Source organism: Dipodomys spectabilis, unplaced genomic scaffold (assembly GCF_019054845.1).
Source record: "Dipodomys spectabilis isolate Male_0828 unplaced genomic scaffold, ASM1905484v1 ptg000115l, whole genome shotgun sequence".
NCBI lineage: Eukaryota > Metazoa > Chordata > Mammalia > Rodentia > Heteromyidae > Dipodomys > Dipodomys spectabilis.
Genome location: NW_024870792.1, coordinates 16,015,557 through 16,031,353, shown reverse-complemented (window position 1 = coordinate 16,031,353; position 15,797 = coordinate 16,015,557). Strand labels below are relative to the sequence as shown.

Here is a 15,797-nt window from a genome sequence, read left to right as displayed (position 1 = left end):
TAGGAACTGACTCCATGATTCTACCACAACTCCTTTTCCTCCCTTGTATGGAAGGGCTGGGCTGCTCTCCCTTAACCTGGGATTAAGGAGATTCTCACTAACTGTACCTGGCCAGGACATGTGACAATAAAACTCCCTGAGTTTGGAGTGGGAAAAGGAGAGTTTGTGACTGTTTGTTTGTGATTGTTTGTTTGTGACTACTTAGCCTATGCTAAGTAATTCCTAAATGCTTTTTTTTCTGGACTCATATAATTTATCTTGCCTATGAACATCAAATCTACAAGTTTTCCCTACCACCTTTTGCTTTAAAAATTAGATCCCTGAAACAGAAATCTGAATTTTGTGTCATTTGATGTAAACGCAAATGTTATAGCACTTAGGAATGCTTGTAATGTTCGACTGATACAAGGAAAAAGTGAGACAGAAAAATTAGATGTTCAGCTCTCATATTGCTGTTATTTTCAACCACAGTATTTTTCTCATTGACTATAGTAATTATGTTGGGGTTGGCTTTAAAATTATGGTCTTGGGTTTAGAAGATTATTTAGGCAGTTTCTGAAAATGTGCTGTGATAGAGATGAAATAAGTATTTTTTTAATGTCAGAGTAATTCTTTCACTCTAGAAATAAAGAATACGTGGTCCATCCTTTTAACAGAATTTAAGTGTACTTTTGGAATGCATTTTGAAATAGAGCAGGTAATCAAATACTTGATTGATAATTGGTTGGACTGATCTTTAAAGTTCATTCAAATTTATCTTAGATACTTAAAATCCTTTTGTTATTTAAAAAAGAGCAAAAATGAATAGAAACAATAATAACCCCCAAAACTCAAGGGTTATCTTTTGGTTATAAACAGGTTACCCTGAAAACGTCTTGCTAAATTAAAACAATAATCATTGTCTTAATTGTAGTAATGAGGAAAATCAGTTAGGTGTAGATTACAAAGAGAGAAGAAAGGAGAAGGGAGAGGAGGAGATGGGGGGAAAGGGGATAAGAGAGCAGAGGGAAAAGGAAGAGAAAAGAGAGAATAGGGAAAGGGAAGAGAGGAGGGAGAGTGACAGTGTCCAGCAGAGGAAATGAAGCTTGGATTGAATTTTCTTCCCAATAGCTAGAAGTTTACTGAGTTGGGTTGTTTCATTTCATCCCTTGGGGCCACTTGAACACATCACAGAATTGCTGCCATGCTTTTGGCTCAAGTGTTAACATTTGCTTATAAAACATCTTGGATCAGAGAGCAAAGCACTTCAAATCAAGAGTCTCAATAATGTTCTTGCTTTCCATTTCCTGGCGCTAGAACTTGGCTTCAGAAACTTTATTCACACTTATTAGATTGCCTTCATAAAATGAAGAGACAAGATGATCATCTATCAAGTGCTGGCTTATTTTACTACCTTTAGTCAATATTAACTGAAACTTAACTCCCAGCTGTTGCTCTACAACTTGAGCCACACCTCCAGTCCTAACTGTAACTTTATTACTAGCCAGCAAACAGGTTCGATAGCTAACACATTTCTCCTTGTACAAAAACTAGGAGGTATTGAGAAGGGGGTGGGGTAAAAGAACAATAAAGGGGGTTAAATCTTGACTAAATTGTAATGCATGCAAATGTGAAATGCCATGGTGAAACTCCTTTGTATGATTACTATACACGAAAAATGTGAAAAAAAAAAAAAGAATGATAGAGAAAGAAAACAGGCTTTTTTGGAGGATGCGCATCAAAGGGAGAGAAGACTGCCCAGAGAGAGTAAATGAGAGTTCACATTGGAAAATACAACAATGAAACCTGTTGAAATTGTTTTAAGGAGAGGAGTTATTCGAGAGAATAATGGACGGGTGAGTTTGATTGAGCCACATTGTATAAATATATGGAAATGTCACAATAAATATCCCTTGTACACTTAGTACATGTAAATAAAAAGTCTTTGAAAATTGAAGAGAATATAAGGGAGGAATAGGACTTTATCATATAGTTTCTTCTCATTTTCCTTCTTGGTAAAGAAACATATTAACCCTTTTATCCATTATCTTAAAATCTAGAGGAAAAATATTTCCTGTTGTGTCAGAATTATTCTTCCTCTTGGTAACAGAAATTAGTTCTGTCTTAAATATAATGATTTTAATTTGTTAAATTACATTAAAGTTTTTGTTTTTTGTTTGTAGGTAGACTCGGCCCTCTTTGCCTGCATTTTGCTGTGCAAACCTGCTTCATGAAATGGAATGAAGTTGAACAGTCCTTCTTTGTCCTTCTTTTGTCCTTCCTTGCATGTGACTCTCAGAGAACATTGGGATGATTTCACGTGCGCATAACTAGAACCCTTACTGCAGCAATGAGTTCAGACGAGAAGGGCATATCCCCTGCTCATAAAACATCCACCCCTACCCATAGAAGTACCTCATCGTCCACGTCCTCTCAGAGAGAAAGTCGGCAGGTAAGAGAAGAGGATGAAATGAATTTTGTTCTTATGCAAGTACAGTACCATTAGGAGAGGTGGGGGTTGCTAACCAATTCTGAAATTTTGTTGGGATGTCATTTGTTTCACAGGAAAGCTACTTTGTTTCTGTGGATGCACAGATGATGTCATGAAGCTGTTAGATGTGCGTTTCTCTTATTTAGGACCCTTTTAAGAATGCAGACATAAGGAAGGGGACAAAGGGCCTTAAGGAACCTGAGCTCTTCTCGCTTCCCGCTGATGGTGGAGTGAAATCCAGCATCAGAAAATTGTTGTGCTAGCCTTTTTTTCCTTTGTGAAGATGTAAAAGGATCCCTGAACTTCTTTCTATAAGCATATCACTGATCTGCCAAGCACGAGCCCCTGTTTAGTTTTCCACGGAACTCAGTAACAGATGCAGAAATTAAATTACAAATAAAGTTGTGACATTAAGGAATTGTGAACAATGGGAACCCAATAATTGTGTGTATGTGTATTGATACTGGGGCTTGAACTCGAGGCCTGAGTGCTGTCCCTTAGCTTTTTCACTCAAATCTGTTACACTACCATTTGAGCCACAGCTCCAACGCCTGATTTTTGGTGGTTAATTGGCGATTCTTACGGACTTTCCTGCCCAAGCTGGCTTTGAATCATGTTTCTCAGATCCCAGCCCCCTCAGTAGTTAGGTGGCATAAGCCCCAGCTCCTGGCTTGAAAAGTCAACAGTTGTTAAAGGCAATAGAAGAAATAAATTGTCCTTGGTTGATTATAGTGGAAAACATCGACTGTCCTATTTGAACCAATTCTGTAAGCTATTTCTGTTTAGAGTTACTTCAGTCCTATTTTAGTGAGTGTTCTCTTTTCAAAGCTATTTGGAGATTCAACGTATGAATGGTTTTCATTGTCAAAACAGTGATGTTCAGCATTACAGAGATGAGAATAACTCTTCCATTTTAATATTGTCTTCCGATAGTATTTTAGTTGTATAATTGGAATTCCAAAAGTAGGCTCTTTTTATGAGAACTTTCTGTTTGGGCTAGTTTCAGTTAGTGAACATTAATTGCAGAGTTCTTCCCCTTCTCGCCATCCTTCCATCATTATATATTCAAAGCACATTGATCAATTTCTAGCAATGTATGCATTAATTATTGAGGGTCCATTCATATGTGAGGTTCTTAACACATTGAGATGTGAATTTACTTGGTGGCAGTGTATTGCTGGGGATGCTTTTTTAGGGAACCTTCCATTTCAAGCTTCTCAGCACTCCTCATCATGCCTAGCAAGATAATCCAGAGTAATATATAAGAATCCTGGATTTCTTATCTTTCACAGGTCCTAACACAGATATTTTCACTGTGGGTTTTGAAAATCTTGACACTGTTTTACTTTGTTATGGAGTTCAGAAAAGATACTTGTATTCTGTTACTTAGAAGCAGGTCTGCCATTAATTAAATCTGGTTGATTGGAGCTATAATATTGCCTTTGTAGAGTCTAAGAAACTTAGAGCACCGTGAATGACAACACTTGTATATATGAAATAACTACTGCATACCAAGATGCTTTCTACGTTTGCCAATCCAGTCTACCCTTCACCTACCCTTCTTTTCTATCTTGTTATGGTGTCTCTGTTTTTCTTTTGCTCCTGGATTTAAATTGAGAGACGTTTTAAGCAGTGGTGACCTTCCTAACTGCTGGAGGGAAGGAAGGGATGGACCAAGCCCACTCTGGAGATTTAGCCCACTCTGGAGATTTGTGGCAAATAGAAAAGACTGATGATTGCTTTAGAAACATCTGTCCTGCCTTGTTGATCTGCTTGTTGCACCTGAGCTCTGGGGCCAGCATGCAAAACAACAGGGAAAAACAAGACCCCAGGCTGCAGAACAAGTGTGAGTGTAGACTGTGTGGCTCCTAGTGGCTGTGTGAGTGGAAAGTCTGATGATGGGAATGAGAACAGCGTGTCTGTAAATTGATTGTAAATACTAGGCAAGAGACATTGTGCAAACAGTTATTATTTTTAAGGAAGGGATTTACTTTGATTCCTCTTTATATCAGCAGCTGAAACTCTACCAGGTACTTGCTCCTCTGGTTCTTCCTGACTCCTGTTTTGATATGTTCATCCCCCTCAAAGGAGAAAAGATTTTTTGTTTTAATGGTTACAAATTCTGATTTTTTTCTTTGTCTTGATCACTACTTAAAACTCAGAATGAACTCATGGAACTCAGAAATCTTGAGTAATCCCATGATGTGCAGTGATATGATGCAGCGCTTTTTATAAGCATCTATTTTTGTGCAATAGCTATTTTAGTAGTTAAAAAAAAGGACCTGGAGAAAGAATAATAAATTTTTCACAGAATTCTGTCCCTTCTTGGGATTCCTCTGTCATCTATGTAATCTGTTGCTACATTGCAGTATATAAACCGGTTTAATATTAGAACAGTCACTCTTGCTGGGACTCGGGGTCAACCTCCCTCCTTTGCGTCCTTCATTTCCTCCTCAGTAATAACCATCATTTCCTTCTAGTCCCACTGTCCGCTTCCCTGCCCAGACTCTCATCACCTCTTCCCAGAGCCCTGTAGCTTGCTCTTGACTCACTGTCTCCTCACGACCTTAACAATTTCAGATTCCCTGAATATGGCTGATTCATGCTCAAAATCCTTCAAAGATTTTTCCATTTTCTCCTCTTCCTCCTCCCCCCGCCCCCCAAAACCCCCCAGATTTCCTTATTTGGATCTTGGGAAGATAAGGATGTAGTCCAGGGCTGGGAAGGTGGCTCAGTGGTAGAGCACTTGCTTTGCATGCATGAGGCCCTGGGTTCGATTCCTCAGCACCACATAAGCAAAAAAAAAAAAGAAAGAAAGAAAAAAAAGAAAAAAGCCGGAAATGGCGCTGTGGCTCAAGTGGTAGAGCACTAGCCTTGAGCTGAAGAGCTGAGGGACAGTGCCCAGGCCCAGAGTTCAAGCCCCATGACAGGACCCCCCCCCCTAAAAAAAAAGAATGTCCAGCCTCATAGCCCATTGTCCAACCTGTACATTCTTGTCTACCAGTAATTCTTAAATTCACCCCCCTCGCCATCTATGCCTTGTCTTTCTTGCATGGAATTCACACCCACCTCCCCTCAATCTTGCCGCCTGTCTGGGTGTCAAGGAGCAGCTTCTGTGACACTCACAGTCACTTAAGCTGCATCGCCCTCTCTCTTTTCTCTGAACTTTCATAGGACTTTTATATAGTATTTGACATACTGTCTTTTTTATATATCAATCTCTACGATGTATTCTGAGATCTATTTTTTATTGTTCCCATTGATACTGGGTTTGAACTCAGAGCTGTATATTTGCTAAGCAGGAACTCTACTACTTGAGCTATGCCCACCTCATTTTGCTTTCATGATATTTCAGATAGGCTGACATAGACCGTATTCCCATGTATGTTTCCCACACAGCCTGGATGAGGAGCGTGAACCACCCACTCCGCTTTTCAATTGGTTGAGATGGGAGTCCCATGAACTTTTTCCTCTGGCTGCCCTGAAACTGCTGTTCTCCCTGTCTCCCCCTCCCTAGCTGAGATTATAGTCATCAGCCACTGCACCCAGCTTATTTGTGAGCTCTTTTAGACAGAGCTATTTTTTTTTAAAGCCAATAATACTTTTGTCATTTTATTGCAAATTTTCATTCCAATTTATTTTTCCTCTCTCTTATTTCTTCCTTGTGGATAAATAAAACAAAGAACATCTGTGCATAACAGCAATTAGCTATCCTTCCTGTCATTAGGTTAGATAGTACAATAATAGATGAAAGAGGGAGAGGGCTTGGGACGTGAAGTGACTCAGTGTCCCATGATTTTATTCTTTGTTCACCAGTGGAGGGTAAGATGTCACATGATATTTAATGCATTAGGTGACTTTAGTAATCGTTCCACTTATATTCCACTCAAGTCCAATGCTCAATGTTAGAACACTACCAAAATTGCCTCTGTGTGTGTAAGATCAACTATGACTCAAAAACTGCACCATAAAACTTTCAAAAAGGTAACAGTGGGTTAGACTTCTAGGACTTATTCATAAACCAAAAGTCGGTATTAAGGCTTGTCTCTTGAGGTGTATGAAATTATATTTTCCCCTGTCAAGCAACCTAAGAAAAAAGCCAAAGGAAATTTCTTTAATGATACATTAATATATTAAGAACAATGAAAAGTACTGAAGTGCTTTAACCCTTAATTTAGTAGACGGTAGAAAAATGGTGGTTTAAAAATCCTAATCCTTCTTGATACTAAAACTGGAAGACAGAGGGACACTGAGCCAATATCCTTAAAAACAACTGTCTGGTCTCAATAGTGGCTTCCAGTTTAGATGAGACATTTGCCTTCTAATAGGCCACAGTCTTCCTCTGCCTTGCTGATTTCAGTATTTATTATATTGACTACATGACTCCTTAAAGCAGTAGAATTTGTGAACTTTGATCCCGGATGTTGGTAGATTATTCACAGTAGTATTTACCTTACCCAGAGAGATTGCTACTTGAATGTTAGGATGGCATCTGAAACTTCCTGTGTCTAAAATCGAACTGCTAGTTCCTCTCACAAATTAGTTCCACTAACTTGGATCTTAGGAAATGACCACTGTATCCTTTCAATTGGTGTGTTTCAAAATCCCAGAAATAATCCTTAATTCCTCTCTTTCTCTTACACCCTGTTTCTAAATGATCAAGGATCTCTGTTGGTCTTACTTTCAGGATGCTCCTGGAATCTGACCACTGCTAATGGCCTTCCTCTCCTCCATCCTGGTCAGAGCCACTGCTGCTCTTCACCTGAACTGTTCCTATCGATTTCTCTCTTGTCTCACTGCTTCTGCCCTCACCCAGCATATAGGTTATTCTTTACAAGGCTGTCAGCATTCCCTTCAAAACCAAAGTCAGATTGAGTGCCTTCTTTCCAACTCAAATTGATTTGCTGGCCATTTTCTGTGAGGCCATTCATACTCTAGTTCTTCCTAACTCTCAGGTCACCTCTCCTACTATAGTCTCCTTCATTTGGTTCTCTCTAGCATATTCTTCAGATATGTCAAGTATGTTCCTACCTCAGGACCTTTACCTTTTTGTTTCCCTCAGCCTACCTATGTTTTCTTCGAGCCATCTCAGGCTTGCTCACATATTTGACTCTATTTCCAAGTGTGCCCTCATGGTACCGGTCTGCCCTTCTTGAATGCCACCATCATTCACTATCTTCTTGGCTCATTCCATTTTTCTCAGAAATTTACGTCTATGTTCTTTTCCTTTTCCCTGCCACTGGAATGTAAGTTCCTTTAAAGCAAGAGTTTTATTTGTCCAAAGAAGTGTCTTTTAACACCTTGTATAGTAATATGCATAGGGTATACTGGGTGTATTTGAATGAATAAGTGGATGAGGAATTGGGATAGAGAGAAGATTGGTCTAGAGATTTTGTAGAGAAGTAATTATGAGGTAGAGATGATAGTAAAGAGAGAAAGTTCTTTCATGGGATTGTTTCTAACACATTTATAAGATTATTTCTTTGTTGCTTTGTATGTCCCTCCCCCACAGTATAACCCCTGCTTTCACTGTATTTGATGTCGATATAATTTGTGGAGGGGAAGGGGAAAAATAAATCATTTAAATAGGGATACAGGTGGACCCATTGCAACAATGAGATGTACAAGTCGTTATGTCGAAAATGAACTCTACAACTTTGGTGGGAGGGAGGGGGAGCAGGGAGGATTGGGTAGGGAGGAGGGGAGGATGGGAAGGGATGGGAAGGGGAAACAAAGGAGGAGGCTACAATGCTTGATACGAAATGTACTCATTATCTTGCCCATGTAATTGTAACCCCTCTGTACAGTATTTTCACAATAAAAAAGAGAGAGAGAGAAAGTGACATAGCTAAATTCTGAGTCTCACAGGAATAGAGTCTGGGAGTAAAGAGAGATGGTCTCAATAGTCTCGAAGAAGCAGATAGGAGGGGAGAGCACAGGAATTCCCACCTGAGAGTGGATGGTTAAGACGTATGAAGGAAGTACTACCACACCAATGCCAAGTGTCAGGAGAATTCTGATAGTAAGAAATCAAAAATATTAGTGAGAGTGGGGGAACTCTCTTTATTTTAAAAGTTATTGTTTCCAAGTCAATCATAGTATGTATTTTATGGTAGCTTCATATAGTAGACTAAGTTTGTGGTATACTGGTTGCATTTTTATTTTTTTTATAACTGTCTTATTTTATGTTACCTTAATTTTGAGAATTTTAAAATATGCAGGTCAGGTTGCCATGTAAACATAGTTCAGGCATTTCTGGGATCAGCCCAAGAATGTACTGTTCTTGAGGGAGGCGGTTTGGGAGGTTTGAATGCAAGGCCTCATCCCTACTAGGCAGACCTTCTGTCACACCCCCAGCCTAAGAGTCTGCACAGCTAAAAGCAAAGTCCCCTTTTGTAGGTGATACTTATTATTATTTGTATTGTTGCTAAGACATATCAGAATATAAGACATGGTGATTCCAAAAACACAAGAATCAAAATAAATAATATCCAAGTATTGACATCTACCAGTACTGAGTCTGTTTACCCTACCACATTCTAGAGTTATATAGTGTTGGTCTTTAAGTGAGTCATTCTTTTGTATTTGATTTTTAAAAATTAAAGAAGAGGGGCTGGGAGAGTGGCTCGGTGGTAGAGTGCTTGCCTTGCATGCACGAGACCCTAGGTTCAATTCCTCAGCACCACATAAGCAGAAAAAAAGCTGGAAGTGGCACTGTGGCTCAAGTGGTAGAGCATTAGCCTTGAGCTGAGGAGCTGAGGAGCTGAGGGACAGTGCCCAGGTCCAGAGTTCAGTCCTCATGACCAACCCAAAAAGAAGAAGAAGAAGAAAATATTAGCAGTTTCTTACGAATCAAAGTTTGTTGAAGCCTAGAGATTATAAATAAGGAAAAGTTTTAAATAAGGCATGAGGAACTGATAGTCCATCTTGCCAGTTTTTATAAAATCTATTTTCAGTATCAGGATCAGTCCTTAACAACTGTAGAATTCAATTACATGAGTACCCCAATTTTTTTCTTGTGTATTATCAAGAGTAGTGCATTTCAATACCAACAGTGGCCCATTAAGTTAACATCCTACGTTAACACCCCTGATGACATGTGTAGTTCAGTTTCAGCAGTGATTCAGTGGATTGTGAGGTACTGTCACCAGGCTGGGTACATGACCCCTCATCTGCCATAGTCACAACTTTTATTATATGGGAAAAACAGAAGTAAAAATGTTCCTCATCAGTGTCTATATATTATATGAAGTTTTTTATAACAAGTTCCTGCTTCAACAAACAAGCTGATAAAAATATTTCCTAGCATATAGGTGAACTTAATTAGAATATGTCTCTTTGGACTCAGCACCTTCTCCAAATAGCTTTGTTCACAATGAAATAAGCAAATTGTTACTTTGAAACACAGTCCTTTCATCTTGTGAATATGAAATCTATCTTTGAATTGTGTTAAACATAACATTATATCAAATAAAATGATTAATTTTTTAAAGCAATATTGAGGTATAAACTTAGGATTTTGTAGTTGTACCCTGCAGCTTGAATTGTGTTCTAATTTTTGGAAAAAATCAAGCATCTATGATTTAATATTTAACCTCCCATTTAAGGCACTTTTAAGTCACCTTCAATGAAGGCTTATCAACTTGAATTGTTAGCCATCTGGAGAATTCCAATTTGCAGGTTGACCGTGGGACCCAGGGCCAAGTTAGAGAAAACCTCATCTGAAAAATCTACAATGTCTTCATTAGAGCTGGAGAATATATCTGTAGTATTAAGAGCTTGCTTCCAATGTAATTCAGCCTTTTGGGGATTCTACCTGCCCCATGGAATTCACCAACATTGTGTAGGACCAGTGTCAGTGGGAAAAATACTATACTATGCTTTCTGAAAATTTATGCCTTTTTTGTAATTCAGATGCATTTTCAAATTTGGTTTTCTGAAAAGTTCAAGTATTATGTGCAGTTCATGGACATATTACTAACATGCTACCAGCAGCAGCTCATATATCATGAGCTCTTAAACAGGAAAGAACTCAACTATGTTTGGTTTTTGTATGTATGGGCCAGTCTAGGGGTTTAATTCAGGGCCTGGGCACTGTCCCTGAGATTTTTTGCTTAAATTCTACCATTTGAGCAAAAACTCTTCACTTCTGGGTCCTTTTTTTTTTTTTGGTGGTTAATTGGAAGTAAGTCTCAGAGACTTTCCTGACACAGGGGACAAGTCTTTGAACCATGATACTCAGATCTCAGCTGCTTAAGTAGCTAGAATTACAGGTGTTAACCGTGAAATAGCTTTCCCACAGCTAAGGAACAGTGAAGGAAGACAGGTTTTGCTCCCTAGAGCCCTGTTCCTGGAATCTCTATTCTAGCCACTTTACTATTTGGTCTGCTGGAAAGTTGGTCAAACTGACTGTATATTAGTAAGTAAACTACGTAAGGCAGAACCTGACAATCACTTTTTTTTTTTTTTTTTGGTCATGGAGCTTGAACTCAGGACCTGAGTGCTGTCCGAGAGCTTTTTCCGCAGTGGCACTTTGGTTTTCTGGTGGTTAATGAGGGATAAAAGGCCCATGGACTTTCCTGCCCAGGCTGGCTTTGAACCACAATCCTCAGATCTCTGCCTCCTGAGTAGCTAGGATTACAGGTGTGAACCACCAGTACCTGACTCCAATTGTCTATTGCCTCATTTCTTTCCTCAGGAATAAAAATGATGTTCATATCTTTATTGGCTTGGGAAACTATAAAGAAAATGCTACCTAGGCCAGAATATTCATAGTTATCATGTAATACCAGTATCATGGGTGTGAATTTCATGTTATCAATACTTTTTTCTGACTTGTCTGCTTTTATTATATGCATTGCTTTTGGAATGAGAAAATTTGATCATTTGTTTATTAGAAACTGATATTAGCCTTTTTCATTAAAAGCAGCCCCACTGCTTTCTTGCTGGTCCCATTCGGAGATCCCTGTCACTGTTGTTCAGTGTTTGTGTTGTAGATTCGGTGCTAGTGAGATGCACTGAAATTGAGACACTGGAAGGCAATCTGCCACCTGCACTCAGACGCTCATTACCCACAAATGATTCAGCACTCAGCATAAGCGTCTGTTGCTGCTGCCCCTAGTGTGCTTGCTGGAGCCCTTTGCCTCTTCAGGTGTGCCTTTGTCCATTTTCACACTGCAGGTTTCTCTATCCTGCGGTGATTGGTTCTTAGGAATCATTTTTACAGCAGCAAGTTTATTTGAGGGATTCAAGATTAACACTGCCTGTTAGATTTTTGGGCATAACACTAAACAGATAGAACCACAGTGTAATAGCCCAGAGGGTCTCGAACTCTATAGATTATTGAGAAGGCTAGGACTGTCATTAAGGAATAATCCCCAGGAATCCCTTATTTATGGGGATTTAGGAATCATTGCCCTTATAGAATACACTTTTAGGTGTTTCATTAGGACTATAAAAACATCATCCCAAAGGACTGTAAGTCTATAAAACTGCTTTATTTGTTTTTTTTTTTAACTGGGAAAAATAGAAAATCTGCCCAGTATCCACTGTAATTCTCCTAGACTGTAGGTTAACTATCCTCAGAACAGTAAAGGAAAAACATATGCATATGTGTATATATTTTATATTTCAGGTGTCAGATTTCTTTGCCTAGAATCCATATTAAGAAATGATTTTGTGAAATGTTGAATAGCCAGCATTAGTGAAGTCTCAAGGAGATAGAAGCTTTATGCCTGTCAACTAGGTTGAGGGATTGCTCTTTTTTAGAAAGAGGTAGCAGTATGTATCTAAAGTCTTTGATAAGATCAGACTATAGATAATCTAGCTTTTGAAAAATGGATTCAAAAACAACCAAAGATAGGTTTAAATACTTCTGTGTAAAATATTTATCAAAGTATTTTATAGTAGTAAAAAATTCAAAATGATATTCAATGACAGTAAACTATTTAAATAAACTCTGTCATAGCCATGCAGTGAAATATTATAAGCTGCTTGAAATGTTTTGAAGAGTGTTTAATGTGATGGGAAAAATATGTGTTGTAACTTAAAAGGAGATTGTTTAAATTGAAAAATAGTATAATTCCAATTTTAATCTTAATAATTGAGTGTGAAAGTGGTCATAGTAACACATGCCTGTCATCCTAGCACTTGAAAGGCGGAGGTAGGAGGATTGTGAGGTCAGGGCCAACTTGAACTATATTAGTGAGACCCTATCTCAAAACTAAATAAAATTAATAAACCACAAAAATTTAAAGTAAGTATGTATATGCAGTGAAAAAAGCTAAAAGAAAGTATACAAAGATATTGGAAGAATGTATTCTTGCTCTGGGTGGTATTGAGCTATTTTTCAGTTTATGTATTTACCCCCAAATGTTTGCATGTTTGCAATGAAGGGGTCTGTGTGTGTGTGTGTGTGTGTGTGTGTGTGTGTGTGTGTGTGTGTGTGTAGTTTTAAATTAGTAATTAGAATATAATAAAAATGATAACATTGTCAACTGCTTTATTAAAATTGCAAGCCCTCACTCTATGAGTATAAGAGTGTAAGTTAAATGAAGGTGAACATGCTACATGGGAAACTTGAAGGAATTTCCTAAATTTTCCTTAAGGTTCTGAGGTATGGGCTGGGCCACTTTATATCTTTTTCATTATCTACATTTAATCTCATACCTTAGTAGGCACTGTATATTACAACAAATATTTATTCATTCTTTCACTCAGCAAGTATATATGAGTACAAATAGACATAATCATAGATAAACCTGCTGAGTTTACAAGGGTAATCACATTGCCTGACTTTGCATACTTAAATTCTAAAAGGAACATATGGGATTATTTTATTTTGTTGTTGGTAGTGGTTTATCACCTTTCTATTGTTGCTTGCATTATTAGTAAACTATGTGAAAGATTATATACCAAAACTCTGTTTTTGTTTCTGGTAGTTGTGGAAGCCTTGTAGGAGACTGAAGATGGATTAGTATTCTTTTCTGTTCTCCATTCTTTTACATGAACCTACGTGTTCTAGACCTTGGCTTGTGAAATGGCCTAGTGCTTGTTTGCATTATCTTTTAATTTGTACCTGTTATAGAAAGCATGATAGTATCCACTTTAAAAATATTTTTATATATTATCTTTAAGTGGTTTTACAAAGATGTTTCAATTCAACATGTCATTTTATGAGTACAATGCATCTTGATTAATGTCATCCCTTCCATCATTCTCCCCCATCTTTCCCAACCCCACTCTCACTTACAGTGGTTTTGGCCACCAATAATTGTGCTACATTGTGGAATGTTCCAGAACAGGGGGGTAAGGAGAGACTTCACTACTGAATAAGTTCTAGGTTTTTCTTTTCTACTTAAAGGCAGCCATGGAGATTACAAAATTATTTATTCCTATGCCTTTTGTCACTTAAGTCAAGATCATTAAACTATTTCTCATCTATCAATGGAGCACTCAATGGGTCCATTAATAGCTGAGAAATAGTGCTTTTTATGAGAAGTGTTTCCGCAAGCAGAATAGATACATGTGAGCACTAGCTGGTCATTCAGAATGACTCCATTTCAGTATAGGAAGAACTGGCTCTGGTGGTGGTTTCTCCCTCCAGGGTCTCCCATGTATGCTGCATAGCCTATTTTCAGCTACTGTTTCTAAATTTTCTGCTTTGACTTTAGCCGAGCTTTCATGGCAACTTACTATTAAATTCACTGCTGCTGTCTTTCAGTGAAGGACAGATAATTGTGACATGAAGTAAGTAGGATTACTGCGTCTTCAGCCATGGCCTTTTGCCTTTCATGATTTAAATATCTCATGTTATCAAAAGAAAAAAAAAACTCCTTAAAGGAAATTATTAAGATGGCAGAAGGCAAGCCCACACTTGTTCGGCAGGCGTTTGGTGGGCAGAGTCCAAGTTGCCAGAGTTCCTGTTAGCTTCCCATTGTATCTAGGGCATTGCCTCCATTCACATCCATAGCCTTCAAACTATATTACAAGGTGGTGCTGATAGCAGTTGAAGGAGTAGGATGGTGGCCCTATAAGGAAGAATTTATTATTCTCAAATGGCTCCCTGAAGAGTTTTGTAGACATTTTTGTGGCCAAAGGAATATTGCAAGCTTCCTAGGCATTTGTTTGTGGTGCTTATAGTATTTACAGCTGGATGGTAAGTGCATACTGTTGCAAGTCTCTGAGCTGCACAATTCATATACTGGGTAAACTCTGTGACCTGCAGTGACTTGTGAATTATGTATTATTGTTCCCATTTTACAGATAGAGTAGAGGTTAGTGACTTGTCTGAGTCACATGGTAACCAGAACAGTGTTTGGTATGCTAGTCTGTGTGACTGCCAAGCTTAGGTTCTGTTAGTTACATCATGCACTGTATCCCAGGTAAAACTTACTGATTTTTCTTGGTTCTTATACATTACAAACTATAAATTAACCTTGAGGTAGCTCAAAGGGTGACAAAGAAATTAACCTTAAGGTTGCATGATATTTAAGAGTTCTATAATCATTTTGTTGTTGTTGAGAGACAGTGCTGTTTGAAATTGCTGTAATTCTTTTCCTTTAACATTAGCCTTAACTTCAATTGAAGTTATTGTTTAAAAGGTTGGACTCTAAAATAAAATTTTGATTGACATCCCAACTCTAGTACTTACCAACTCTGTGTCTCACTGTGTAATCAGCCATAAAGTAAGTTTAATAGCTTCTTGTGGAGATGTGGTGAAATAATTCATGGAAAACATAGAGATCAGATACTGAAAGCAGTCAATACATGCTCATTGCCAGCAGCACTACCACCAACACATGAAAGTTATTATTAGCCCTAAAATTGTGTTCCTAGATTAAAATTGTCTACAATGAAGAGACAGGGCTAATAACCCAAAGGCTTAAAAAATACTTTAGAAATTTCTGAATTATTTTGCATGCTTTTCTTGGAAAATATTTGTGTAATTTGTGAATATGAAAACAGATTAGATAATAAGATAGATGAACCACTTCAGGGAAGTTGACACTACTGCCTAAACTTGCATGAAAACTGAGTCAGTTACAGAAATCTGTAGATGTAGCCTGAAACTTTCCCAACAATTGTTTTCTACCTTTGAAATGAATTTAAAGTAGTAAATAACATGAAGCCCACTCGGCCAATCATCTGGAGTCCAGCTTCCCTGCACAAGTGACACTGAACCGTTCAGCTATTATTAAGGGTCTCATTGTCTATCTTTCTATTGAAGAAACTAGATCACAGGGGTGTTGTCAGATTTCCTCTTGCTACCCAGGAGGTACTGAGAAAGTGATCACTAACCCAGAGAGCATACTTTTGCCAAGCTGGA

General features: G+C 38.1%; 1 protein-coding gene across 4 annotated transcripts in view; it reads left to right on the top strand.

Annotated features, from left to right (window-relative positions):
- The window catches only part of Osbpl6 (oxysterol binding protein like 6), a 184,250-nt gene that overhangs the window by 99,131 nt on the left and 69,322 nt on the right, over positions 1-15,797 (top strand). For all 4 annotated transcript variants that reach the window (XM_042688282.1, XM_042688285.1, XM_042688284.1 and 1 more), the window contains exon 4: positions 2,163-2,431. In XM_042688282.1, the coding sequence (XP_042544216.1) occupies positions 2,330-2,431 (102 nt within the window). In that variant the 5' untranslated portion in view covers positions 2,163-2,329. The remainder of the gene's footprint in view (positions 1-2,162; positions 2,432-15,797) is intronic.